This window comes from Sodiomyces alcalophilus (assembly GCF_042370955.1).
Source record: "Sodiomyces alcalophilus JCM 7366 unplaced genomic scaffold ACRALscaffold_8, whole genome shotgun sequence".
Classification (NCBI taxonomy): Eukaryota; Fungi; Ascomycota; class Sordariomycetes; order Glomerellales; family Plectosphaerellaceae; genus Sodiomyces; species Sodiomyces alcalophilus.
Genome location: NW_027263539.1, coordinates 2,845,503 through 2,872,620, shown reverse-complemented (window position 1 = coordinate 2,872,620; position 27,118 = coordinate 2,845,503). Strand labels below are relative to the sequence as shown.

Genomic DNA, 27,118 nt, shown 5'->3' with positions numbered 1-27,118 from the left:
TTATAAAGGGCGTGGGATTAAAAGTAGGTAGGCGTGGGTCGCTACCTAGGAAAGTCTTTATAATACCCTTATAGCTAAGCGGGGTATCGGTATCGCTAGCGGTAAAATAACCGGAGGCGCTAGTATCCTAGCTTACGTCTATCTTATTCTTTTTCTTAGTGCGGAACGACTTAAGGAAATTATTCGGGTTAAAGATAAGGGGTTCCGGGGTAGCGGGGGGCTTCCGTAAGGTGTCTAGGGCGTCCTTAACCTTATCGATGATTTTCCGAGATACGGTGATTAGCTTAGACGTATTATTCTTCTTATACTTGTTAATAATAACGCGGCCCTTAATAAAAGAGCGGAGGTGGTTTAGGAGGCCGTTATAAAGGGAGACGGACTTTTTAACGCTAAACAGGAACTCCTTAGTAATAGTGGTGGTATAAAAGTCGTTTAAGTGGCTATCCTTATTATTATTATCGTTAATCTCTTTAATATTATTATCACGAGTCCTTTTCTTACTATAGGATAAGGGTATCAGGGTAGAATCCTTAGGGCGGGCCTTATTAAAGGACTATTTCCTAGATAAGGTATATTAAACGCTAGGACGGCGTTTCGGGGTAATAGTAAAGGGGGCTATCTTCTTAGTCGATATAACGATAATACTATCGTCTAAAGAGGAGTCGGGGTTATCAGAGAGTTCGACTAACTAAACGGGTATATCGGCCTTATCCTTAGGGGGTTCCGTATAATCCGGGTCGTTTTAATTATCCGCCTCTTCTTCCTCCTTTTCCTCTTTATATCCCTTTACCTTATATATAGGGTCCGGATATAGGTATATATCCGTGTCCGGGCTATAATCCTTATATAGGATATTATCGTTATCCTCTTTATTAAAAGAGTCCTCCCTTTCTTTATATTCTTTTTCGCTAAGCTACTCCGTGGCGTCTTCCTTAGTCGCGTTAATATAGTCGGTAAAGGAAAGGCTAGGCTTAGGCTAGGAGTTAGCCGGGTATTTAGGATTAGCGGTAATAATCTTAGGTTAGGGCACGACTTTAATAATTACCTTAGCGGTCTTTTTATTAATAGGATAACCGTCTTAACCGACGTTTTCTATAGATATAAAAACAGTATAATGCAGGGAGCGGCGTACCGGGTTATCGTATCCTAGTACCTTGGCTTATCGGCGGAAGGTAAGGAGATTACGATAAGAATAGCGATAGAAAAAACGAAAGTTAGTTAAGGTAAAATAAAGGGCCTAATAGATACTAAGCTCGCTATTATAAAGTTAGATAGCATAAAAGTAGCCGGAAAAAATAAGGCCCTAGCCTTTCTTCTTTCCCTTAAAGTAACAGGAAAATTCGGCATAGAAAAGGAGGTCGCGGGACGGCGTTAAGGCAGACGGATAAGGCGATACGTAGAAATAAGGAGAGGAGTGGTTATCCTCGAGACTAGATATAAACGGATAAATATTAGACGGGTAGGCGACTAAGGGCGGAGACGGCTTAGACCTAGCAGAATACTATAGTATTAAAAGGAGGATATACTAAGGAAAAGGGAGGAGGCTATTATATAAATATAACTCCTAGGATAAATATACGTACCGTATAAAGGTAGAGGAGGTAGTAATAAAAATAGGTATCTATATAAAAGGTAGGTTAGTAACGATATAAGTATAAAGGAGAGATAAATACTGGATAAGGTAATAAATAAGATATCTAAAGGGTTAAGGGAAGGATAGAAAGGGGGAAGATAAAGATAGCGGTAATAGTATACACCGCTAAAGACTATTTCTAATAAAGAAGTCTATTTCCCTTTTATTTCGTGTTTCCTTTCTATATATTTTCTTCTTTTACCTACTTTAATACTATCTTAGTATATAAGGAGAAGCCTATAAAAAGATTACTAGGTCTGCCTTACTTTATAGTATACTAGTACGCGGTTTAATAAGGGGCGGCGTTTACCTACCTACCTAGCTAGTACCCACTATAATAACAGGGAGGAAGGGTATAAACCGATAGCTTACTAGATATACCTAGATAGTATAACTAGGATAGCTATCAGAACTACCTATACGGGTTTAGGGGTTTATGGTTAGAGTCCGATAACTGGCTAGACTATTAATAGTCTTAGAATATTATAATAACAGCTATATCTCTAACCTAGCTCTGGTCATAGCGAAATCGTCTATTTAAGCTCTAACCTACACCCACCCCCTCCTATATAGGTAGTTATATCTTAGGGAAATAGCTTAGTATAACTAAGAGGTAGTTACTTAGATTACTTCGTATAGTATTAGTAGCTAATATATTTAGTTAGGAAACGAAGTGCTAGGACTCTAACCTTAGTTTGCTTAGGGACGAAGCTATATACCTTAGGCCTAGACCTTAGTTTGCTTAGGGACGAAGCTATATACCTTAGGCCTAGACCTTAGTTAGCTTAGAAGATTACTATAGTTAGAATATACATATAAAGCAGTACGAAGCCGGAGCTTAGGTACTGGATATAATGCTTATGTTTATAGATATAACCATAAGGCAGGATATTATATACTGGGGATAGGTTAAGTTTCCCTCTATATACAAGGGTGTTTATATATTACTAGTAAATATCTAGACCCAGTGTATAGTGGATTACTGTATTAGTTATTTACTATTTATAATTCTATTATATTAGTAAATATAAGAGATAGTGATACTAGGCCTAGGAGTTTAAGGATATATAGAGTATATACTGTTGATATTATACTTATAATAAGTAATAACATAATAATAATAATATAAATATACTAGGTATCGTAAATACGATATCTTGGTTATTACTTAAGTAAATAACGTGGCGTGATAACCGTCGCGTAGGCTGTTAACGTAATAGTCGCCACCCAATCTTCCAGGGTCTTTTGCCAGCCCCGGATCCAGGAAGAAATCCCAGAAGTCAGTTCTTTACACATAACAAGCTTTTACGCATACAATATCCCAAGCAGTAATCCTACGATTCTACGAATTTAACAGCTATTTTTTACTTAATATTCCTCTCTTCCGCGCGTATAGCCTACTACTCGTAGCCTAATCTATTAAAAGGTTATAAGCCCGGGTTAGTAAAAAAGGAAATCTACTCTTTTTTACCCTATTATTTTACTTGAAATATTAAAAGGCCACCTGCCTTTTTAGGCCATCCCTTTGTCCTCCCCTGGTCGTAGATCCTTGTCTCCGACCGTACGAAATCCCTTTGTCTCCCGAAGATAGCTAATCGAATCGAACCGTTCGTTTTAATACCATGGTTTAAAGCTCTTTATTCTTCCTAATATGGTCGCTAAGAGTCATGCTAAGAGGCTAGCTCTTTGTCCCTGTTCCGGAAGAACTACACGATCGGAATAAGACTCTTTGTTATAATCGGATATACTGTTCCTTTGTTTATAAAGGGACTTTTTGAAAAAGAAGGATAACGAATATATGGATTAAACGTAGCTGCTTTTATGGTTATTATAGCTCCACGAATAATAGCTATATTAATTAAGCCACTTAACCTACCGCGTTGCCTGTAATAACAGGATATCGTAACGTGGTATATAAGCTTTTAGTAAAAAGTCTGCCCGTGGAAATCCTGTTATTCGCTTTATACGAGTATCGCTTTTCTTCGCGCCGCGAGATCTATGAATAGCTTTACCGTTTAGACCCACTTTTAGACCCACTTTTCGAAGCTAGGCTAATTAAAATCAGACCTTTGGCTCGGTATTCTTTGTTTCTGTCCTTTATCGATAACGTAATAAAGAAAAAGTAATAAAGAAAATAATAAAAAATAAATCGTTAAATAACTTAGTTAATTCTGACCTAAAAAATAATAAAAAATATCGTTCTGCTGCTTGAAAATGGCTTAATAAGAGACTGGCAAAGAAATTTCCGTCCGGAAGCTCCAGGGCAGCATAGACTATTAAAACTGGACTATAGGAATACACGCTCACTTCGCCCATAAAGGAAAATATATTAAAGACGTTATAAAGCCCCTTCTAGTAAATCCTTCTATAATATAGAAGGAGGAGTCTCTGAAGGCAGCTGGAGATATACTCTCTGCTCTGTTAGACGGTCCCTTAACCTAGGTTTAAGGAATAAACGAAGCTTTAAAAGTATAGGAAAAGCTAAAGGATTTATATAAAGTAAAGGGATTCTAGGCCGACTATATCGTCCTGACTTCTTTCTTTAACCTCTCGCCTTCTAAATTCCCTAATCTCGAAGCGTATTTATATAAAATATAAGAGAGACTGCTTACCTTAAATCAAAGAGGTATATCCTTTTCTGATAAGGTGATCTTTGCCTGGATTCTTAATAGTCTCGACGAGAGGTACGAATCTATAGTAGGGCAAATAACTTAAGCTCTCTGTCACGATATTACTAGTTATATACTAGATAAATTAATAGCGGAATTAATAGATGCTTTAAGAAAGGTCGATTAGCCGTCGAATACCCTCCTTATATAAGGTTCGAAGTTATAGAAGAATAAGAAGCCCTGGAAGAAAACGAAGGGTTTATTCTATAAGAACTATAAGAAGCCTGGCTATACGCCGACTAACTGCTATTTCCTTTATCCTAAAAAAGCACCTAAGAACTAGGTAATAAAGGATAATTCAGGATTAAGGAAAAATACCCAGAATAGGGTAAATAAATCCTAGTCCTCTCGAAAGGACAAGGAAAAGAAAGGAGGTGGAAATACGCGTCTCTCTCGACGAGAGAAGCGTATAATAAACCTTATACTAAAGGCAAAAGAGTAGTATGCCCTAGATACGTCTTTAGAAGAAGAGGAGAATAACGAGTCTGCTACGGTTAATATGATTATAGATTAACAGAATCAGTAGCAGGATTAGCCGTAGGAAAAAGAAAAGGAAAAAGAATAGGAAGACGATAATAAAAACGAAGAGGCCGGCGTTATTTTTAAAGACGTCCTCCCTCCTCCGTTTCCTCTTCCAGACCGTCCTAATCCTTTTACACAGGATTTAATAGATATGGATCAGGTATTTATTATCTCTTCTAAGAATAAAGATATAAATAATACTAACCTTAATATAGATTGGTTAGTGGAAAAGATTTATAAAATATAAGCAGAAAATAGTATTAAATTGGATCTGAATTTCTGTGTAGATAGCGGGGCTACGGTGTATATTATTATAAATAAAAGACTCTTTTCTACTTATAATTCTAAAGAGAGAACTGTTTGTTAGGGTTAGGTAAAGGAAATAAAGATATAAGGTGAAGGAGACTGCGTTATAAAATTCAGGGATACTAGAAAGCTTCTGCTTTTAAAAGAGTGCCTTTATATACCGGAAATAGGCACGAATATTATTAGTCTCTCTTATCTTAATAGTGAAGCTCGCGGTCTTACTAGAAACAAAAAGCTCTTACTATTTAATAATAAAGAGCCCCTCTTTCTTTATATAACGGCTCTGCTTTATAACGGGTTATACTAGGCTATAGCACGGGCATTATCGTATGGGGGGGTTAAGTCTTAGAAAATAAATATAATAAATACTAGAAAGAATATAAAGAAACTGTTGTAAAGAGGTATTTTACCTAAAAAATAGTTTTAAGACTTAACTAGAATAAAGAGGTTTTAGAGGTTTAAAGAATAGGCTTTAAAGAAACTAAATAAATAAAGAAATATAATAAAGGGGTTAGTTAAACCTTAATAAAGAAATAATATAATAAAGAAACCTTAACCTCTTTAACCTTAAGAAGAGCTTTATAAATAAAGAGACGGTAATAACCGTCGAAGGACTACCTCTATAACTAAAAACACAACGCTATAGCATAACAGGATAGGTTATATTAACCCTGTTGCCTTAAAAAGTCTTTATACTAATACTCTTAAAAAAGATTATAATATAACCACCGAAGAGTTAACTAAAATACAGAGCTATGATGCCTATAAAAGAAGCAAGTCTATTACACTTACGAATAAAGATTCAGTGAATAAATACAAGGACTTTTCCTATTTAGAAAAGGTTTATATGGATCTTTGCGGACCGATCGAACCTCTTTCTTATAATAAAAAGCGTTGGATTTTGTTTATACTAGACCGTTCCACCCGGTTTCTGTGGGCATAACTGCTCTTAGATAAGTCTGAAACGACGGTTATAACAGCTATAAAAGAGTAGAAAGCTTAGGTGGAAAATAATAATAATAATAATAAATATCACTTCTTTATTAAAGAAGTAGATACTGACGGTGGAAAAGAATTCAATAACGCCTCTTTTTAACGTCTCTTTGTAGGCGTAAAGCATAATATAAAGCCACCGTACACTTATGAAGCTTAAGGCTCTGTTGAACGAGTTATAAGAACTATAATAGAAAAGGTTCGAGCTCTTCTTTTCCACTTAGGGCTACCTAGATACCTTTAGGGTAAAGCTATGCTTTTAGCTGTTTATATATATAACAGATCACCTAATTCAGCTCTTGAATATAAGAGTCCCTTTGAGCTTTTATAAGGTCAGAAACCTAATATTAATAATATACGGGTTTAGGGTTCTATTGTTTATTATAAAAACAACGACCCGAATATAAAGAAACTAGATATAAGGGCACTTCGAGGTGCTTTAATAGGTTTTAATGACTATAACTATAAGATTTATAACCTAGTAACTAGAAAGACTGGTTGGTTTTGAGACGTTTATATCTTAGAGAATCAGTTTCTTTACTCTTCTTTAGATAACTATAATAATAACTATACGCCTAAAAATAATAATAACCTCCCTCCTTATATTAATACTTAGGCATATAATAATCAGGTTTCTAACCGCGGGCCTTATTAACCCGTTGAGTATAATAAAGGAATCACTTTTAGTGAAAATACCGGTTAATTTTCATAAAATATTCCTTCGCGCGTTTCGAAACGTTCTGTTGAGTCTATTTAACCTGAAGAAGAGAATAATAATAATAATAGACGTAAGAGTCTTCGTCTGCGGGCAGCGGGCTGTGAAGTTCTAGCTGTTAATAATAATAATAATAATAATAATAATATTAACTATAGCCCGGCTAATAATAATAATAGCCAGAGTACCAGGCTAGAAGTCTAAATACCTTTAGAACCTTTAAAACCGGACTATAAGGATTTAATATCCTATGATAGTAGTGCGTACTTGCTATATTATATAAAAGATATAATACTTAGAAACCTATAGTTTTAAGAAAATTCCCTATTTCTTTTAACTGTAAATTCGATTAACGAACCAGCTACCTATGAATAGGCTATGAACTGCCTAGATAAAGATAAATGGATAGACGCGATGGTAGCAGAAATATCAGAACCCGAAAAGAGAAAGACCTGGGACTTAATAAGTATAAGAAATACGCCTAATAATTATAATAAAATAAAAGAAGACTACCACGTACTGGGAGGTCGTTAGGTCTTCAGAATTAAATATAATAGCTCTGGCGAAGCTATTTAATATAAGGCTCGGTGGGTTATTCAGAGGTTTAATTAGGTTCTAGGTCTTAATTATCTAGAAACCTTTTTAACTACCTGCCGACCAGAAAGCTATAAACTAGCTTTAATACTAGGCGTATCACGCGGCTGGAAATTCAGGCAGTTCGACGTTAAAAACGCGTTCGTTTATACTGATATAGATACCCTGATATACGCTATATAACCTATAGGCTTCGAGAGAGAAGACAGCTCAGAAAATAATAATATAACACTCTACAAGCTTAATAAAGCTTTGTACGGGTTGAAACAAAGTCCTAGACTCTGGTATAATTACCTGGTTAAGATATTATCTAAACTAGGTTGCCGGGTCTCTGAATATAATAACGGACTTTTTATCTTTTATAAATATAATAAAATTAAAAGAATAGAAGAACGAGCTATTCTTTTATGCCACGTTAACGATATAGTGGCTCTAAGCCCTTCTAAGGATACTTTAGACTATTTCTTTAAGGAGATGTCTAAAGATATTACACTTAAAGACTTGGGTGAAATAAATACCTTTCTAGGTTATATAATAAATATAAATAAAGATAATAAGACTCTTTCTATAAGTCAGTTACCTTATACTAATAAGATACTTAAAAGGTATAATAAACGAAGTCTGAAAAGGGTTGATACCCCTTGTATATATAAGAAGGTCCTAGTACTAAATCCTGAACAGGCGTTAACTAATAATATAAATAAATACTAATAGGAAATCGGGGCTTTATTATATTTGGCCTTGCATTCAAGACCAGATATAACTTACGCAGTTAACTAGTGTTCTCGCTATATAAGTAATCCCTCGTAAGACCACTTTACTGCGTTGAATCGAATCTGGGCTTATATAAATATATATCCTAATATCGGTCTTTTATATAACTGTAATAAAGAAGACCTTGGTATTTACGGTTATTCTGATGCCAGCTTTTCAGATATAATCAAGGATAGAACCTCGACTTCAGGATATATTTACTGCGTGGGAGTAAATAACCCCGTTAGTTAGACCTTAACTAAACAAAAAGTCGTTGCTTTATTAATAATAGAGGCCGAATATATGGCTCTTACAGAAGCTTCTAAAGAAGGAATCTATCTTTATAATTTATATAAAGATATACTATAGAATCTAGGTCTAGATTCTAATATAAGAGGCAATAATAATAATAATAAAAATAATAATAATAATAATAATAATACTCTCGAGATTCCTACTATCTTAATAGATAGTGAAAGTGCAAAGAAGCTCGCCGAAAACCCTGAATTTTATAAACGGGTAAAGCATATCGACAGGCAGTATCACTACTGCAGGCAATAGCTATAAAATAATAAAATAAAAATCGTATATATAAATACGAAATTTAATATAGCTGATATAATGACTAAAGGTTTAGCAAAAAAGACTCATAATACTCTTTACGGTTATATAAACCTAGGTTATAAGGACGATACGTTGCCTGAGTATGATTTGCCGCCTTATAATAATATTAAAGAATTAAAATACTAGGTTTTAATACTTAGTATTCTTAGTTCTTTATAAGGGGAATAACTAGGTTTTTTACCTTCGGGTTTTCCTAGATATTAAAGGTTTTTCTGAATTTTCCTTTGAATAATATACTATAATAATAACAAGGGTTTTTGAATTTTCCCTTGAATTAAAAAGAAGAGGTTTTTTTAAATTTTTCCTCTATGTATTCTAGTCTTAGATAGACTAGGATTACTGCGCTATAATATAATATAACTATAAGTATAACCTGACTAAGCTGCACTTATTATATAAGAGTCAGCTTACGGGGGGGGTGTTGATATTATACTTATAATAAGTAATAACATAATAATAATAATATAAATATACTAGGTATCGTAAATACGATATCTTGGTTATTACTTAAGCAAATAACGTGGCGTGATAACCGTCGCGTAGGCTGTTGACGTAACAGTCGCCACCCAATCTTCCAGGGTCTTTTGCCAGCCCCGGATCCAGGAAGAAATCCCAGAAGTCAGTTCTTTACACATAACAAGCTTTTACGCATATAATATCCTAAGCAGTAATCCTACGATTCTACGAATTCAACAGCTATTTTTTGCTTGATATTCCTCTCTTCCGCGCGTATAGCCTACTACTCGTAGCCCAATCTATCAAAATATACTACCTATAAGGAAGTAAATATAGGTTATGTATACACACCTCTAGGCGTAGAGATTACTATTCCTAGCTAATAGTTATAGTAATAAGATATAACTATTAAGGTAATATACTGAAAAGAGGTTCCTAGGTAGCTAATATTTATTATATAACTAGCTTAGTAAAGAATAAATATATATATATAGTTTAGAATAGGATTATTCTACTAATATAAGGATAGACGTGGGATAGGATAGTAGGAAATCGAACTAGCTTAGTAAGGCAATTATATTTATGATGCATATAGTAATAGAAAAGTCGTGGTTAAAGTAGATAATAGGATTAGGCCCGTAATTATAAGAGGTTTTATATATAACTTAGCCACTATATATAGGAAAGGTCTTCTCCGAGCAATAAGCGGATTAAATTCCTAGACTAGGATATAACCCAGCCACTATATCTAGGAAAGGCCTTCTCCGGGCAATAGGCAGATTAAATTCCTAGACTAGGATATAGAAATAATCCTGGCTTGCGTTGGATATAATCCAGCCACTATATATAGGAAAGGCCTTGTCCGAGTAATAGGCGGATTGGATTCCTAGACCGGGATATAACTAATCCATAATATCTAGGAAAGGCCTTATTTAAGTAATAGACGAATTAAATTCCTAGACTAGGATATAGAAATATCCTGGCTTGCCTTGGACATGACCCAGCCACTATATCTAGGAAAGGCCTTCTCCGAGCAATAAGCGGATTAAATTCCTAGACTAGGATATAGAAATATCCTGGCTTGCCTTAGACATAACCCAGCCACTGTATCTAGGAAAGGCCTTCTCTAAGTAATAAGCGGATTAAATTCCTAGACTAGGATATAACCCAGCCACTATATCTAGGAAAGGCCTTCTCCGAGCAATAAGCGGATTCAATTCCTAGACTAGGATATAGAAATAATCCTGACTTACGTTAGATATAACCCAGCCACTATATATAGAAAAGGCCTTATCCGAGTAATAGGCGGATTAGGTTCCTAGACCGGGACATAACCCAGCCACTATATCTAGGAAAGGCCTTCTCCGAGAAATAAGCGGATTAAATTCCTAGACTAAGATATAGAAATAATCCTGACTTACGTTAGATATAACCCAGCCACTGTATATAGGAAAGGCTATATCCTAGTAATAGGCGGATTAAATTCCTAGCCTAAGATATAGCCCAGCCACTATATCTAGGAAAGGCTATATCTATAGATATACGTATAGAACTTAGAGACTAGAATTAGTAAAATAGTCCTAGCTTGCTATTAATAAAATGCTTATTACTTAAAGTAATAAAAATTTTATAGGAAATAATAGCGTAGCGATATAAGCTTAGCGACGGGCCTATTATATATATCTTACTAGGGGGATACCCCCTAAGACCCCCCTTAAGAAAATAGTAAACCTATCCTTTTCTAGGGGGATACCCCCTAGGACCCCCCTTAAAGATATAGTGAACCTGTCCTTTTCTAGGGGGAGACCCCCTAGGACCCCCCTTAAGAATATAATAAACCTGTCCTTTTTTAGGGGGATACCCCCTAGGACCCCCCTTAAGGATATAGTAAACCTATCCTTTTCTAGGGGGAGACCCCCTAGGACCCCCCTTAAGAATATAGTAAACCTATCCTTTTCTAGGGGGATACCCCCTAGGACCCCCCTTAAGGATATAGTAAACCTATCCTTTTGCAGGGGGAGACTCCCTAGGACCCCCCTTAAGAATATATTAAATATAAACTTTACTACGTAACCGCCCCCTAGCACTCTATTAGATAATATATAGGTTTATAAGCAAGCAGCTAGAATAAAACACTAGCTATAGTATGCCTTTAATAGGGTAATAATCGAATATTAGAGTATAAATCATAAACTAATTATATATTTAATTACCCTAGGTTTTCTTAGCGTAGGTTTTAATAACTTAAAGCAAGCTTAAGATATAGCTTATTTATAGTCTAGGTAATAAACATAATATACTATTCGGCTATATTATATAGCTATAATATCTAGGAAAGGCCTTGTCCGCGTAATAGGAGAATGAAATTACTAGTTTCGGATTAGTAAGTACTATAAGCTTGCCCTGGATACGACTTAGCCACTATATCCAGGAAAGGCCTTATCCGAGTAGTAGGAGAATAAAATTACTAGTTTAGGATTAGTAAGTACTATAAGCTTACCCTGGATACGACTTAGCCACTATATCTAGGAAAGGCCTTATCCAAGTAGTAGGGGAATAAAATTACTAGTTTAGGATTAGTGAGTACCATAAGCTTACCCTAGATATAACCTAGCCACTATATCTAGGAAAGGCCTTATTCGAGGAATAGGCAGATTAAATTCCTAGACTAGGATACGACCTAGCTACTATATCTAGGAAAGGCCTTATCCGAGTAATAGGCAGATTAAATTCCTAGACTAGGATATAACCTAGCCACTATATCTAGGAAAGGCCTTATTCGAGGAATAGGCAGATTAAATTCCTAGACTAGGATATAACCCAGCCACTATGTCTAGGAAAGGCCTTGTCCGAGTAATAGGCAGATTGAATTCCTAGACTAGGATATAACCTAGCCACTATATCTAGGAAAGGCCTTATTCGAGGAATAGGCAGATTAAATTCCTAGACTAGGATATAACCCAGCCACTATATCTGGCAAAGGCCTTATTCGAGGAAACGTAAAATTAGGGTCTAATATAGAAATTAATTAATAATCTTATAATATCAAGGTTATAAGCGAGCCACCTAATCTAGCATAGGCCTTATTCCACTATATCACTTTATCTAATAGGATAAAAGCGAAGTGATTTAAAAGTGGGTCTATATCTAAAAGTAGGAAAATTGTCTAATAAGGCCTTACCCAGATATGGGTGCTTAGGGTAAGTAATTATGCTAGTAAGAACCAGATAAATAAGAAAAGGTAAATAAAAAATAGATAAATAATTAAAAAGTGGGTCGGTGGTTAAAAGTGGATCGGTGGTTAAAAGTGGGTCGGTGGTTAAGTGGGCCGGTGGTTAAAAGTGGGCCGGTGGTTAAAAGTGGGCCGGTGGTTAAGTGGATAAAATATATAGGGCTAGACTAGGAATAGGCTCTGATTAGCTAAATAAAAAATATATATTTATTTCTAATTATTCTATTAGTCTAGAATTAAAAGTGGATCGGTGGTCGGTGGCTTTTTAAGATTATATACTAGAGTAACTAAGGTTATTAACCTATATATAATAGAACTAGATATACCTTCGAACGTATACCCGAGGTTCTATATAGACATCCTATAACACGTAAGCGAGGACCCGCTCCCCGGTTACGTTCTATATAACCCCTAACCTAGCCCGATTCGTGACGGTCTAGAAGAAGATAAATAGATAGTAAAGGAAATCCTATATACCAGGAATAGGAAGGTGGGTAAAGGTATAGTAAGAGAAGCTTTAGTAAAGTAAGAAGGATACGCCTAGATATCGTGGGAACTAATAGAGTCCCTATAAGAACTAAGCGCCCTGGATCGCTATAAAGAGATGTATGGCCCGATTAAAACTAATAATAAACCTCGCGAACGTTACGAAAGGAAGAAGAGTTATAGGAAAGGCGGTAAGGATTAAATAAAGGTTAGAATAACGGTAAGGCCGTCCACGTTAATTAAGTTAGGGCGGATAAGCCCTGCCCCTAGCTACCGGGTTTAGGCGTTAAGATTAATATTATTACGACTATCCTTATAACCGTTATCGATTTTAGGGATAACAGGAGACGGCGTAAACGGCGCTACCTCGGCCTACCTATCTCTTTTCTTTCCCTTAAAGGACTTAACGTCCTTTACCTTAACAGTTATAACCCTTATAACGTTCTGAACTATCTATATAAACCGGTTAAACCGGTATAGGCCTTCTACCCCTATAAAGGTGATTATTACTCTAAGGAGAGGCGTAATAACGGTAAAAGGCGCCGCGATAGGTATAGGTCTACTTAGTATAATATAGGAGTCCCCGCGAGGGAGGAAGGCAGTAATATATACCGATAAGTAAGGCTTACTGGCTCCTAAATTAATAGGCGTTAAGGTAGACTTATCCTCTTATAAAGTGCTAAAAGCCTTTTTTAAGACCCCCGACGCCTTCTAGAAGGCCGAATAAGCCGCCGTAAGCGCCTTTATCGCCTTAGGGCTATAGAAGGGGTCGTCGGTAACCACCTTTACCGCCTCTAGGAGTACTATTAATAGACTAGTTATCCTAGGCGGAGGAGGAAGGTATTTATAACCGCCCTTTAAGTAGTTATAGTATTTAGGATTAGCCATCCTCGCTCCGGGTCCCGACTGATTATAATAGCGCCGCCTATCCTAGCTATTAGTAACAGCTTTTATATAAGTAAAGTAAAAGACCTTACGGATCCCTCTAAAAGGATATTTTATTCTACGAGCGCGCTTTACGGGGTTCTTAACTACTTTAAAAGCATCGCCCGTGTTACGGGTTAACCCCGTGGAGATAAGCCGGTAGAGCACCGGATCTCCCGACTAATCACACCGCGCGTCTAGTGGGTCGCCGCGATATTATATTTAGGTCGTAAGTGCCTATAGAGATTTCTCCTTTTCCTCCTTTTCTCCTTAGCTTTAGATAATTTAATTATTCGGCCTTACTCTATAAATAACTCGTGACTAGCCGTTTATATATCTAAAGCTTAGCGAAACCTATACGCTATGCTAATAGAGATACACTATTACTTTAATCCACCTCCCGGCGCTCCGTTACGGTTAGCGGGTAAGTCGCCCGAGGCTACGGAGTGGAGGAGGGAGATTATTAACCCTTTATAGACTTAGGTCGCGACCTTAGTTACTTAGATCTAAGAATAACAGAATACTATTAACTAGCTACTATAAGCGATATAAAACTAATAACGTGTAGCCACGCCTTATCTCGCTATACTATTAGAAAAGACTATATAGGGCTCTTAGCCGCCCGTCCCGACGCTTATGCCCGATATAACGCCCGTTTTAAACCTTAGGACTAAAGCACTTCTACTACTATAGAAGTTTAACGGTAAACGCTTAAAGTACGCGAGCTAGTCGTCTAAGATTCGCGAAAAGCTCTTACTCGATTAATATCTTTTCTAGAGCCCTCGCGAGAAGTTGTATTTTCTTAACGCCTATTTAGACGAAGCTCCCCGCCGTGTTATCGCCTCCTTCTAGGCTATAGGCGGAACCGATAGTTAATACGACCCCGAAAACTTCCTTAATTACCTTAACCGTATATATAAAGACGTTAATAAATAACCTTACGCGGTTAACGCCCTAAAAAGGCTACGCTAGCGTAAAAACTAAGTGTTTAGAAGCTTTATACCCGGTTTTAAACGATAGCTTATTATCGCCGGTAGAGGTTAATACGATAATACTACGAAGATCACGTTCCTAAAGGGAGCTCTTAGTAATCGCCTTTATACCGCCCTCGTTACTATAAAACTACCGAATAACTATTATACTTAGGTAACTAAAGTATAAAGTATTACTTAGAGACTCAAAGCCCTTGCCACGAGGCCACGGTTTAGCTAAGCGCTATATAATAGTAATAATAATAGTCACGCTTATAATCACGACGGCGATATAAAGATAGGAGGAGTTAATCGAGTATAGACCGAGAAGAAAAAGATAAGAGAATGCTATAACTATAGTAAGAAGGGATACCTTACTAAGAGATATCGCTTAAAGAAAAAAGACGCCGAGGATTATAAAAAGAACCGTGTAGCGAAGGTCTTAGCGGCCTCGGGTAATAAAACGATCTATATAGGAGTCACGGATAATAATAAAAACTCGGAAAAAGAATAGCTTTAGTACGAAAACGGGTACTAGAGCCTATTATAAAGGAATAGAGGGATTAAAAAGAGTTTATATTATAGTCGCGTAGTAGTTATTTACCTCTTATATAAGCACGGATAAATAAAAAGTTAATTACTGCTTTTATAGATACTAGATATAACTATTACGTAGCTATAAGTAAACGTCTTATAAAGTCCCTCCGCCTCCTATTAGTTAATAAGACTAGAAGACCCTTCTCGGGGTTCGCCGATATTATAGGGTTCACTAAGAGTTCTGGTATTACCGTATACGATCTCGAGATCGGTGGATATATATAACGATTATTCGCTTATATAATACTAGGATTAGATTACGATATATTCCTAGGGAAGCCTTAGATAGAATATAACGATATTACTTATTACGTAAAGAGATATCGCCTTTACCACGGAGTGGCTCGGATAGATATCCGACTCTAAGGCGAAAAAGAACCCGATAATATTAGAGCTATCCGCGGAGTTTAAATAGTGACTAGGTCGGTATTCGCCGGTATTATACGTTAATTATAAAGGAAATAACGGTTCGGTAAAGAGGAACTCGCGTTTTACGTAGTTAGTATTAAAGATATCGATAAGGCCCTCCGAGGTAAGTCTTTAGTCGACCCCCGGAAGTATATCCTAAAAGAGATACTATAACGATTTCCGGATTTATTCTCTAACTTATAAGCGAACCGCCTTCCCCCTTATCGACCTAGGGTTAACTACAAAGTAAACCTTATATAAGGGCCTAACGGTAAGGGGCCAGAACTACCCTAGGGCCCTCTTTATAATATATCCAGAGAAGAACTATTAGTCCTACGGAAGACCCTTACCGACCTAATCGATAAGGGGTTTATATAAGCTAGCAGCTCCGCCGCTAAAGCTTTAGTTCTATTTATAAAGAAGCTAGGAGGAGGGCTCTGATTCTATTACGATTACTATACCCTAAATACGATTACCTAAAGAGACCGCTATCCTCTTTTACTGATTATAGAGATACTCTAAAACCTAAAGCGAGCTAAGTGGTTCACGAAACTCGATATAGTTACTACGTTCTATAAGATCCGAATAGCCGCTAGCCACGAAGCGAAGACTATATTTCGAACCCGATTCGGCTTATTTAAATAGCTAGTATACCCCTTCGGGCTTAGCGGCGCGCCCGTGTCCTTTTAATAATATATTAATAAGACGCTATAGTATTACCTTAATAACTTCGTTACTATATATATCGACGATATCCTGATTTACTTAAGCGGATCCCTACGCGACTACGAGAAGAAGGTTAACCTGGTATTATAATCGCTAAGCGATATAGGATTAACGCTTAACCCAGCGAAATACGAGTTTAGCGTAAAGACCGTGAAGTACTTAGGGTTTATAATCACCGCCGGTTAGGGTGTTTTATACGACCCTGATAAACTAAAGGCGATCCGAGAATAGGAAGCCCCGACCTTAGTAAAGGGAGTCCGAAGCTTCCTAGGCTTTATAAACTATTACCGTATATTCGTGGAGAACTTCGCTTATATTATAGCCGTATTAATAAGACTAATAAAGAAGGACCGAGTATTCTCCTAGGGTCCCGACGAATAAGCGGCCTTTAAGGAGGTTAAGAAGAGGTTCTAAGAAGAACCGATCCTATAGTAATAGGTCTTTAGTAATAAGACCTTCGTGGAAACCAATTACTCGGGATTTATATTAGGAGGCGTATTAGTTTAAAAAGATAAATAGGGACGTTATTATATAGTCGCCTATTATTCGCGGCGACTTACTAGGGCTAAGTATAACTACCCTATTTATAATAAGGAGATATAAGTGATTATAAGTTATATGACGTACTAGAGAGCAGAGCTCCTAAGTTATAGTCGCTTTATAATCCTGTCCGATTATAAGGCCCTAGAATACTTTATAACGAAGAAGATACTTAATAAGAGATAAAGCCGATAAGCCGGCGAGCTAGCCTAATTCGACTTCGTGCTAGAATACCGTAAGGGCGCTAATAACTATACTGCCGATACTTTCTTATAAAGGGAATAAGATAAACCGAAGGACGTCTCCGATAAACGGGAATAAGTATAATATATATAGTTAATCCTAGAGACCTTAATCCCCTTAAAGATTCGCCTCCTTCGCGAATACCTATAAGTATTTAAAGCCGATAATAAATTATAATAGCTATAGGACGCTATAGTAGAAGAAGATAATTAGTATCGCTAAGCTATATAAGCCGTATCTAAGGGAGATCGATAGTTTCCTCCTTTATTAGGTCTCCGAGCTTAGATTACCGAATATAGTACTACCTTTTAAGGACTATTAATATTCCGAGATCGTCTATAGGTGCCGGGAGCTTAAGAAGGGAGTATATTATAAATACGAGTAATCTAATCTATACACGACTCTATAATCGGAGGCTATCCAGGGTAAGATAATATAATTACCCTTATAGCGAGACGCTTCTTCTGGCCGGGAATAAACCGAGATATATATAGGTTTATATATAACTACGATATCTATAACTAAAGCTATACGTGGAGGAACGCTTAATAAGGATTCTTAAAACTATTCATGATTCCTAAATAAATAAGGAGTAACCTGTTAATAGACTTTATAACGGATCTGCCTCCCGCTAAAGAGAAGAAGTGCAGGTACCTTTAGGTTATAACTAATTAACTTACGAAGGCTATTACCCTTAAAGCAATAGACTCTATAAAAGCGGAAGCGTGCGCCGAATAATTCCTATACTATTACTTTCGTTTCTATAATATACCTCGTTTAATTATGAGCGATAGAGGTTCTAACTAGATAAGTCGCTTTTAGCGATACTTCTATAAATTAGCTAGAATCGAATAATAATTAAGTATAGCTTATTACCCCTAAACTAATAGAACCACCGAATAAACGAATTAAAAAGTATAAGCGTACCTTTAAGCCTTTATTTACTACGCCTAAGACGATTAGGATAAGCTACTACCCGCCGCCTAACTAGCGTTAAATAACCAGGAAAGCTCTACTACAAAGATAAGTCCGTTCTTCTTAGAACACGGATACCACGTCGACCTAATCTAGATTTATAAAGAACTAAGCAGCGATACTCGGGAGTTTATAGCCTATAACCTGCTCCGCCGCCTCTAAAAAGCCACGGAGTTTGCCTAAGCCTTAATAGTAGCTATATAGCTATAACAGGAAGAGTTAGCGAATAAGCGTAATATCCCTACTAAACGGCTCTATAAAGGTAACCTTATATAGCTTTTACTTATAAACTATTATAGAGGGGTGGATCGGAGACCTAGTGCTATGTCGTTAGGACGTTACGTGACGTTATAAGACGCGCGCTTTTTTATTTATCTTGTATATTATATATACGTGGCGACGCCACCCAGACACAGAAGATGCTTATTATCCTATATAATCATTATCCTTTTAACCCTAAGTTTTACCACGTTTATTATATTCACTTCGTTTAAGCTACGTTGCCCTATTTAAAGCAGCGCGCACCTCTAGGAACCTTTTCTAAAGGTCTCCTTATTATATATATTGTTTTAGTTATATACACTTTATGGTCTTAAGTACTCCTGTTATTAAAGACTTATCCGAGATTATACTGCCTAAGTGTTAAGTGGGTGATCGCGAAGAGTAAAGAGATGATCAGGATAAAGGCACTTAGTAGTCAGGACGTGATCACACTTAAGTTAAAAGGTAGGGGGTGCTAAAGAGTTAAATTAATCGCTGGCTTTCTTATCCTAAGGGCGGCTATCTATCCTTTCTTATACACGTACTAGCCAGCTTTAGTCTAGCATAAGAGTCTATTCTACCCGATTAAAGTCTATTCTGCCCGATTAATCACTATCTATTAGCTTATAGCGATAACTCGACTTATACCCCGGTACCGACTATATTATAACCAGCGTCGAGTCAGGTCCCGGACTAGATACTCCGTGGTTATCCGTAATCCGCCCCGGTCTAGAACCCTATTATAACTTATTACTATCCGGTACTTAGGTACCGGAGGTCCGGCACCTAATAGGGCGCCCCGTCTCTATAGTTCCCGTCCCGGAAACCTTAATACCAGTCTAATATCCTAATATCTTCCTCCGACCCGGTATTCCTCTATATTTTTTCTACCCCCGATATAACTAATAATTCTATTATAACTCTAGCCTAATCTACCCGTTACGTTCCTCCTTTTAATTACTAATTCCGGAATATTATCCTTTATAATAACCCTATTCTAGTCGTAATATAATCCTTTACCGACTACTTTATTATTCTAAGTCCCTTTTAATAAGGCTAGCCCGCGATTACCTTTATTATAATACCAGGGTAATCGTTCCTTTTAGTTATAGGGTTACCTTTATTATTCTTTCCGTATAAGTAAAACTAAAAACTAGTCCTACCTAACCTTATAGATATCCTATTCTAACTCTCCTATAATCCTATTCTTATTATTTTCCTCTCTTTACCCTATTTTAATTAACTTTATTAAATCAGATATCTAGCCTTATAAGTAATCCCACGCTACTCCGTAATAGAGTTAAGACTAACCGATAATAGCTTTATATAAACTTATTCTCTTTATCGATCTACGTCGTGTCTTATCGCTAACTCCGATCTCTTCCGTCCTAGCCTCGTTCTCTTATTATAGCTATCGTTATTCCGTATTATTATAAGTTCCTCCTATATCTTTAACGCGTAGTCAGAACACGGGCTAACCACCGCTATAGCATCGTCTATTCACTATAGCTCCTAAGAGTAATAAGAAGCGCGCCGCTACTAGCGGTAATAGTATAGCTAGGACTCCTAGCAAACGTCAGAAAAAGTCCGCCGCCGCTAACGCCCCGGCCGCTAACGCCGCCGCCCCTAGTATAGCTAAGCTCGTCGATACTAGCGAGGGCGAGGGCCTCTAAGCCCCGTGCTTATAATACGCCGGCCACCTAGCCGACTTAGATTTAAAGGATATAGGCACTATCTTATATAAGTCGTGCCGCTATAATACTAGTACGTGTCCTATTATTAGCCTCTATTTAACTCCTTACTTATATACCTTATAGAGAAATCGGCGAAATACTATTACTACTAGGTTAATAGTAATCGTTTATGCCTCGATATAGGCTTATACTCCCTTTACTATAGACCGCTCCGTGGTCCGTTTAATACTAACCGTTAACTAGTTACCGATAACGGGTAAGGCTACCGCTAAAGTCTTATAGGATATCCTAAAGGCCGCTAAAGTACGGCCCGGCGGGTTTAATAAAGCCCGTATTATAAGTAGGTCTTATCCCGCGTTTAATTATATACTAATAACTATAATAAGAAGCTACGCTTTAAGCTTAGTAAATCTTAAAAGTCAGTATCGGTAAGTATAAAGCCGAGACTACCCATAGGTCTAGTAAGGGTATACGGGCTAAGCGGCGTGATAATAAGGAAATTACCGCCACTAAGCAGGATACGTTAAAGCGGGTTACTACCTTATTAAAGGAGATATCGACCTCCCTAAAGGTCTAGAAAGAAATCCCGGATCTACTAAAGCAGTTCCTAGGGGTTTAGGGCGGTGTTACCGCTACGGGATCGGTTACCGGTCCTATTATAAATAGTAATACCGGGGCAGTACTCCCTAACCCAGGCACCGGTAACGGCGTTTATAGCACGCCCACCCTAGGACTATTATCTGCCTAAAAGAAGGGTAAGGCTAAGAAAAAGGCCACCCCTATTCTAGTTAAGGATAACACCACGATTAATAACGATGATAAAAATAAGGGTAAAGATACCCCCTCGCCTACTATACCGACTCCTCCTCCTCCTCCTCTTACCGCTAATACCCCCGTGCAGGAACTCGATAATAACCTATAGCTAAGTCTCGCCGGCCTCGCCGCTAACTAATTCCTCTTTTTTTTTTTTTTTTTTTTTTTTTTTTTAATAAAAAATCCTTTCAAGGCACTCCGTGTATCCTTAATCCACTATTATATCGTCCCGATCCAGTCCCCGCTATACCATAATCGTCGCTAGAACGTATATAAAATATCCGTCGATTAGTTCCGCCGGTATATTCCTTATAGGTTCCTAGGTATTATCTTTATAGCCCTAACCTACCTACTTAATAAGATATTCACGTTATTTACCCTAATAGCGGTAGGCCACGATAGCTTCTACCTTATATTCGTCGTCTTCTTATAGTTCGACTATAACCTTTTACGGTTTAGGTAGCAATCCGTCGCGAGACCTCTATAGCTTAAGCAACAAAATAGGAAACACGTTATATATCTTTATACTAGCGGGTAGTTCTAACTTATAAGCTAGTCTATAGCTACCCACTACTCCTATAATCTTATAGGGTCTAATATACTTATCGCTTAATTTATAAGATAGCCGGCGTTACTTTAGGTTCTTTATAAAGAGCAGGATATAGTCACCTATCTTAAACCGTTAGGCTATACGTCCCCGATTATAGTAACGTTCGTATATCGCCTAAGCCCTCTGGATCAGTTTAGCCATAATCTTACGATCGGCCACGAATTAGGCGGCGCGCCGGTCCGCCTCTACGGAGCGAACTTCGCTAGCTCGGTATAACTTTACTTTATCGGGGCCCCTTAGGTTATAACCTATTAATACCTCCGCGGGAGTTATCTTTATAACGGAATACTATACTATATTATAAATAAACTCAGCGAGCCCTAACTTATCCACCTAGTCGTCTTACTATAATATACAGTAAGCTCGTAAATAGTATTCTAAATTCTGATTCTATTATTCCGTTTATCCGTCTATCTACGGATACTATATAATAGACAGGCGGCGGTCTATACTTAGGTAACGATAAAGAGATACCCAGAAACGACTAGTAAAAAGGGCCCCCCTATCTAAAATAATACTATCTAGGAGACTAAAGCGGCGGAAGATATATATCCATAACGTGTCCGCGAGCCCGGGCGCCGTTAAGCTATTACTAGTCGGAATATATAATACGTACTTAATTAGACGGTAGACTACGACTAAAATTATATCCTTTTTACGGCCTGCCCCCGTTACGGGTAGTAGACCGGTAATAAAATTAATCGAAATCTCTAAAAATAAACGTTTAGGAATAAAAAGACTTACTAGCTCGCTATATAGCTTATAATACCTAGATATAGTATACTAGTATACTAGATAGGTAAGGATAAACTCCCGGATATCCTTAGATATATAATTCTAGAAGTAATAGCCAGAGATCCGTTAAACGGTTCTCTTAATCCCGTGGTGGCTAGTTATCGGGTTATTATAGAACACTTATAGAACTTTCCTGCGTAAACCGGAGTAATCGGGTATAAAAACCTTACCTCGGAAACGTAGGACACCTTACTTATCTTATAACCAGGGGCTAGCCCTTTACCGGTTATTATTAGCTTCTTACTAGTTTATATAAAACGGGTCTTCGGCCTAAGCCTTAATAATTTCTTTATATAATATAGGCGAGTCAGGATTAATAACCGCTCCTAGGGTAATTAATCCTAGGATAAACTTCCTTAAAAACGCTTCCGTGGCCTTAGTATATTTAAAGGTAACTTCGGAGTTATTCGGGGTATACTACGGCTTCCGCGAGAGGCTATTAGCTAGGTTTAATAAGCCCGGCCGGTGCTTAATTTCGAAATCATAGGCTATAATCTCTTCGAGCTAATATATATACTACGCCTTTAACTTTAGCTTATCTATTAAGTATCAGTGATTTAAGTAGTCGGTAAGGACTAACACGGGAGTCTAGCTATAAGCCACGTAATGCCTTTAGGTACGGAATAATTTAATAATTACTATTAGCTCCGAGTCCGGTATACTATAGTTAAGTTCGGGCCTATATAGTTTCCGGGATATAAACGCGATAGGGCGCTATATCCTATCTTCTAGCTAGCTAATAACTACGCTAATTATAAACGCCGACGCGTCGGGCTTAATACGTATAGGCAATATAGGGTTAAAGTGCTAAAGGACGGGTGCCTCTACGAAAAGCCTTTTTATTTCGGTAAATACTACCTTAGCTTTTAGTCTAAAAATAATAATCCCGGGGTTCCCCCCCTTAGTCAGGTCTATTAACGGTACGGCTACCTTAGAGTAGTTCTTAATAAATCTCCTATAAAACCCGGTAAAGCCGGTAAAAACTTAAATCTTCTTAACGGTATTAGGCTCCTCCTAATCGCGGATAGCCTTAATACGTGCAGGGTCTATATAAACCCCCTTAGGACTATAAATAAATCCGAGGAATTCGACCTTATAGGTCTTAAACTTATATTTCTCGGGATTAGTAAAAAGCGACTAGTCACGGAGTTACTATAGGACCTAATATATATACACCCGGTGCTCGTCTAGGTCCCGACTATAAATCAAAATATCGTTAAGGTATATTATATAGATAGTGTCTATAAGACCGGCCAGGGCCTAGTTAATATATCGTTAAAAGCTTACTAGGGTATTTATGAGTCTAAACGGTATTATAAGGTATTTAAAGTGCCTATACTTTATCCGGAAAGCCGTCTTCTATTTATCCCCTCCTCGGATACGGAGCCGGTAATAGGTATCCTTAAGGTTAAGCTTAGTATAATAATTAGCGGCAGATAGCCTATCCAGGATCTCGTGAATTAGTAAGAGTAAAGTACGGTCCTTAACCGTTACCTTATTAAGCCCGCGGTAATTAACACAGAGCCATAGCTTTCCGCCCTTCTTCGGGATAAATAGGATAGGGGCTCCTGCCGGACTACTTAATAGTCTAATCCAACCCTTCACGAGGGTATCCTTAATATATTATTAAAGTACTTCGAGTTCTTATATCGCTAGAGGGTAGATAGGCCTAAATAATAGTATTTTCCCCTCCTTTATATTAATACCATAGTCCTAGCGTTAGTAAGCGAGGAGTCGGCCTATATCCTCGATATTAAATATATTAATAAAGTCCTTATATTAGTCGGGTAGGGTAAAGGGAGCCTCGGGATAATCTTTATCCGGTTCTTTATCTAATAGTCCCGTTTCGGCCTTATCTAGATCCTGCTATAGGCTTATCTAGCCTAACTAAAAGGAGGCTTCTTTAAGTAACTTTAGTATTAACACCTACTATATATCTTCTCTTACCTTTCTTATATTTCTTTAGGATATAACTAGTTCCAGGTCACCTCTTATAATAGGGTAAGTCTAAGTCTTTCGGGCCTAATCGACGTTAAGGTTAACTTATCCTAGCTAGGGCAGACCCAGGATAATCTTAGGGCTAGACGGGTCGAGGTCTATAATATAAAACTCGTCCCGTTAAATCTTTATACGGCCCTAATAGTCTTTTATCTTAATAATTCTAGATACTATTCCGTGGGTTATTATTATCACGCTATTAAATAACTATCCCACCTATAATCAGGGTCCCGTTATAACCTAGTCTAGGCCTATAAAGGACCGATCTACTATATTACCGTCGGCGCCGCTATCTAAACGCGCTAGAGTTATAACCTAACCCCCGCCTTTACGGATACTAATATAGGCCTCCACGGGTTCAATAGGGGCCTTTCCGTCCTTAGGCGAGGAAGGTTCCTATTAGTCCTCGACTATAATATAGCCTAGTACTAGCCTTATCCCGGCTATAGGCTAGTTATTCGGATTCTGCCTCGGGTTCTACCGCTTAACGCGAGGGTTATTATAGGTACTCGTATAATAGCCTCGCTATTAGCAGTTATAGTAAGTAATATTCTTAATAGGTAGACGGGAGGAAGAAGAAGATAGCTTGCTTTGTTTAGATACTGGGTTAGAAGAACTCTAGGACTAGCCGATAGTCTAGGCCTAAGCAGCTAAAGCCGCTATCGGATCCCGGTACCCTTATCGATTACCTTAATCGTTAAGCTAGTTACGCTAGCTATATCGTGATTATAGCCTGCCCCTAAAGCGGCTCTCTAATAGTTACGTTAAGGCCTCCGCTTTTCGATATAAGGGGGCAAGCTCTCCGTATACCTATAAAAGTCCCTAGGCGATAATATAGTCGCGGGTCGCTAGGTGGACCCTAGTTAGGACTATCTAAATACGCCAGAACTTAGGCAGTTCCTCTAGCAGTTCGGACTCTAGGGTTTCCTATTTCCGAATAAATTATTAAAAAGTCTTATTATATTTTTAGTAGGACTCCTACTCGGATATAATCTAAATAGCGACCTCCCGGAGGCGGGTATCCCGGTCGTCTACCTATTAGCCTAGCCAGGCCTTAAATACTAGCTATAAGACCCGCGCGGACTAACCGTTATACTTATAGCGGACTTTATTCTACTAATATTCCTTAAGATAGTAGGGTAAGCAGGAGATAATAAAGTAGTTCTTAGAAGCGTTAGTTAAAAAGCTATAGGGGTTAATTATAAACCGTTCCTTTATCTCCTAGATAAAGGTCCGGTACTTAGCCTAGGATATCCCGTCTTACTTCGGAAAAGGGTAGTTAACTTTAGCCTAATTAGTCTAGATACCGGGACCTTTTATAGGCGTATACTAATTAATAGGGACCGGAACCGCTTATCCGCTAATAAAACGTTTAACTACTATACCGCCTAAATCCTATAGCTAGTCCTAATTAAGACCGAGTTAATAGGTGGCCAGTTCCTTAAGCTCTAGCTAGCGCTTAAGTCTACGCTCCCTATCTTATTCCAGGTAGCGTAGGCGTTCTTTTAGTTACTAGTATATCGGTCACTCCTTAGGGACCGGCTCGTAAAGGGGCCTATAAGGAAGCGGCTCACGGGCTAGTAGGCCCGAGGGCGTTAAAGGGGTAGGCGTCGAATAAATAATAATCGGACACCCTTCTATAGGTAGTCTATAATTAGCTTAAACAGGGTCAGGTTCCTATTAAAATTCGGGGGTACTAGGTTCCGTTATAGGTATAGGTTTATACTCCTAACCCGGCGGTATCTTAGTAATAGGCATAGGCGAACTAGTATCCGGCTAGACTTATTCCGGTTACTTAGCGGTATTAAGTATCTATTAATCGTTAATTAGGTTAGCTATCTTATCTTAACTTCTTAATAGTCCTCGCGCCCTTAAAGGGGGAGAGCGATTAATATATTAAATAGGTAATCGCGAAGAGTAAAGAGATAATTAGGATAAAGGCACTTAGTAGTCAGGACGTGATCACACTTAAGTCAAAATATAGGGGGTGCCAAAGAGTCAAATTAATCGCTGGCTTTCTTATCCTAAGGGCGGCTATCTATCCTTTCTTATACACGTACTAACCAGCTTTAGTCTAGTATAAGAGTCTATTCTGCCCGATTAAAGTCTATTCTGCCCGATTAATCACTATCTATTAGCTTATAGCGATAACTCGACTTATACCCCGGTACCGACTATATTATAGCCAGCGTCGAGTTAGGTCCCGGACCAGATACTCCGTAGTTATCCGTAATCCGCCCCGGTCTAGAACCCTATCGTGACTTATTACTATCCGGTACTTAGGTACCGGAGGTCCGGCACCTAACACTAAGCCGTTCTATATAGTAACGGCTTCGCCTTTCTTTAATTAGTGCTCGGAGGCGGATCTATTTAGTGCCTAGGAAGTCCTGATTATCAAATTAGGGTAACCGAAAGTACTTAAGGGGAGTTCCGGCCTACCTAAACGAACTATATATTAATTATAAAAGTAAAGAGGGAAGTATATAGCTAAGGGGCCGAGATTAAAAATAAAGTATTAATATTTAGAATTAGCACGGAGATTACGATAATAGCCTAGGAAACCTGCCCCTACGTGGCCTT

General features: G+C 37.7%; 1 protein-coding gene across 1 annotated transcript; it reads right to left on the bottom strand.

Annotated features, from left to right (window-relative positions):
- Positions 1-1,303: 1,303 nt before the first annotated feature.
- Positions 1,304-2,155, bottom strand: ACRALDRAFT_1072888 (uncharacterized protein; the record flags this gene model as incomplete). Its single annotated transcript, XM_071018039.1, has 2 exons — positions 1,304-1,490; positions 2,142-2,155. The coding sequence occupies 2 exons, from the start codon at positions 2,153-2,155 to the stop codon at positions 1,304-1,306; spliced, it is 201 nt and encodes a 66-aa protein (XP_070872190.1).
- Between the last annotated feature and the right edge of the window lie 24,963 nt (positions 2,156-27,118).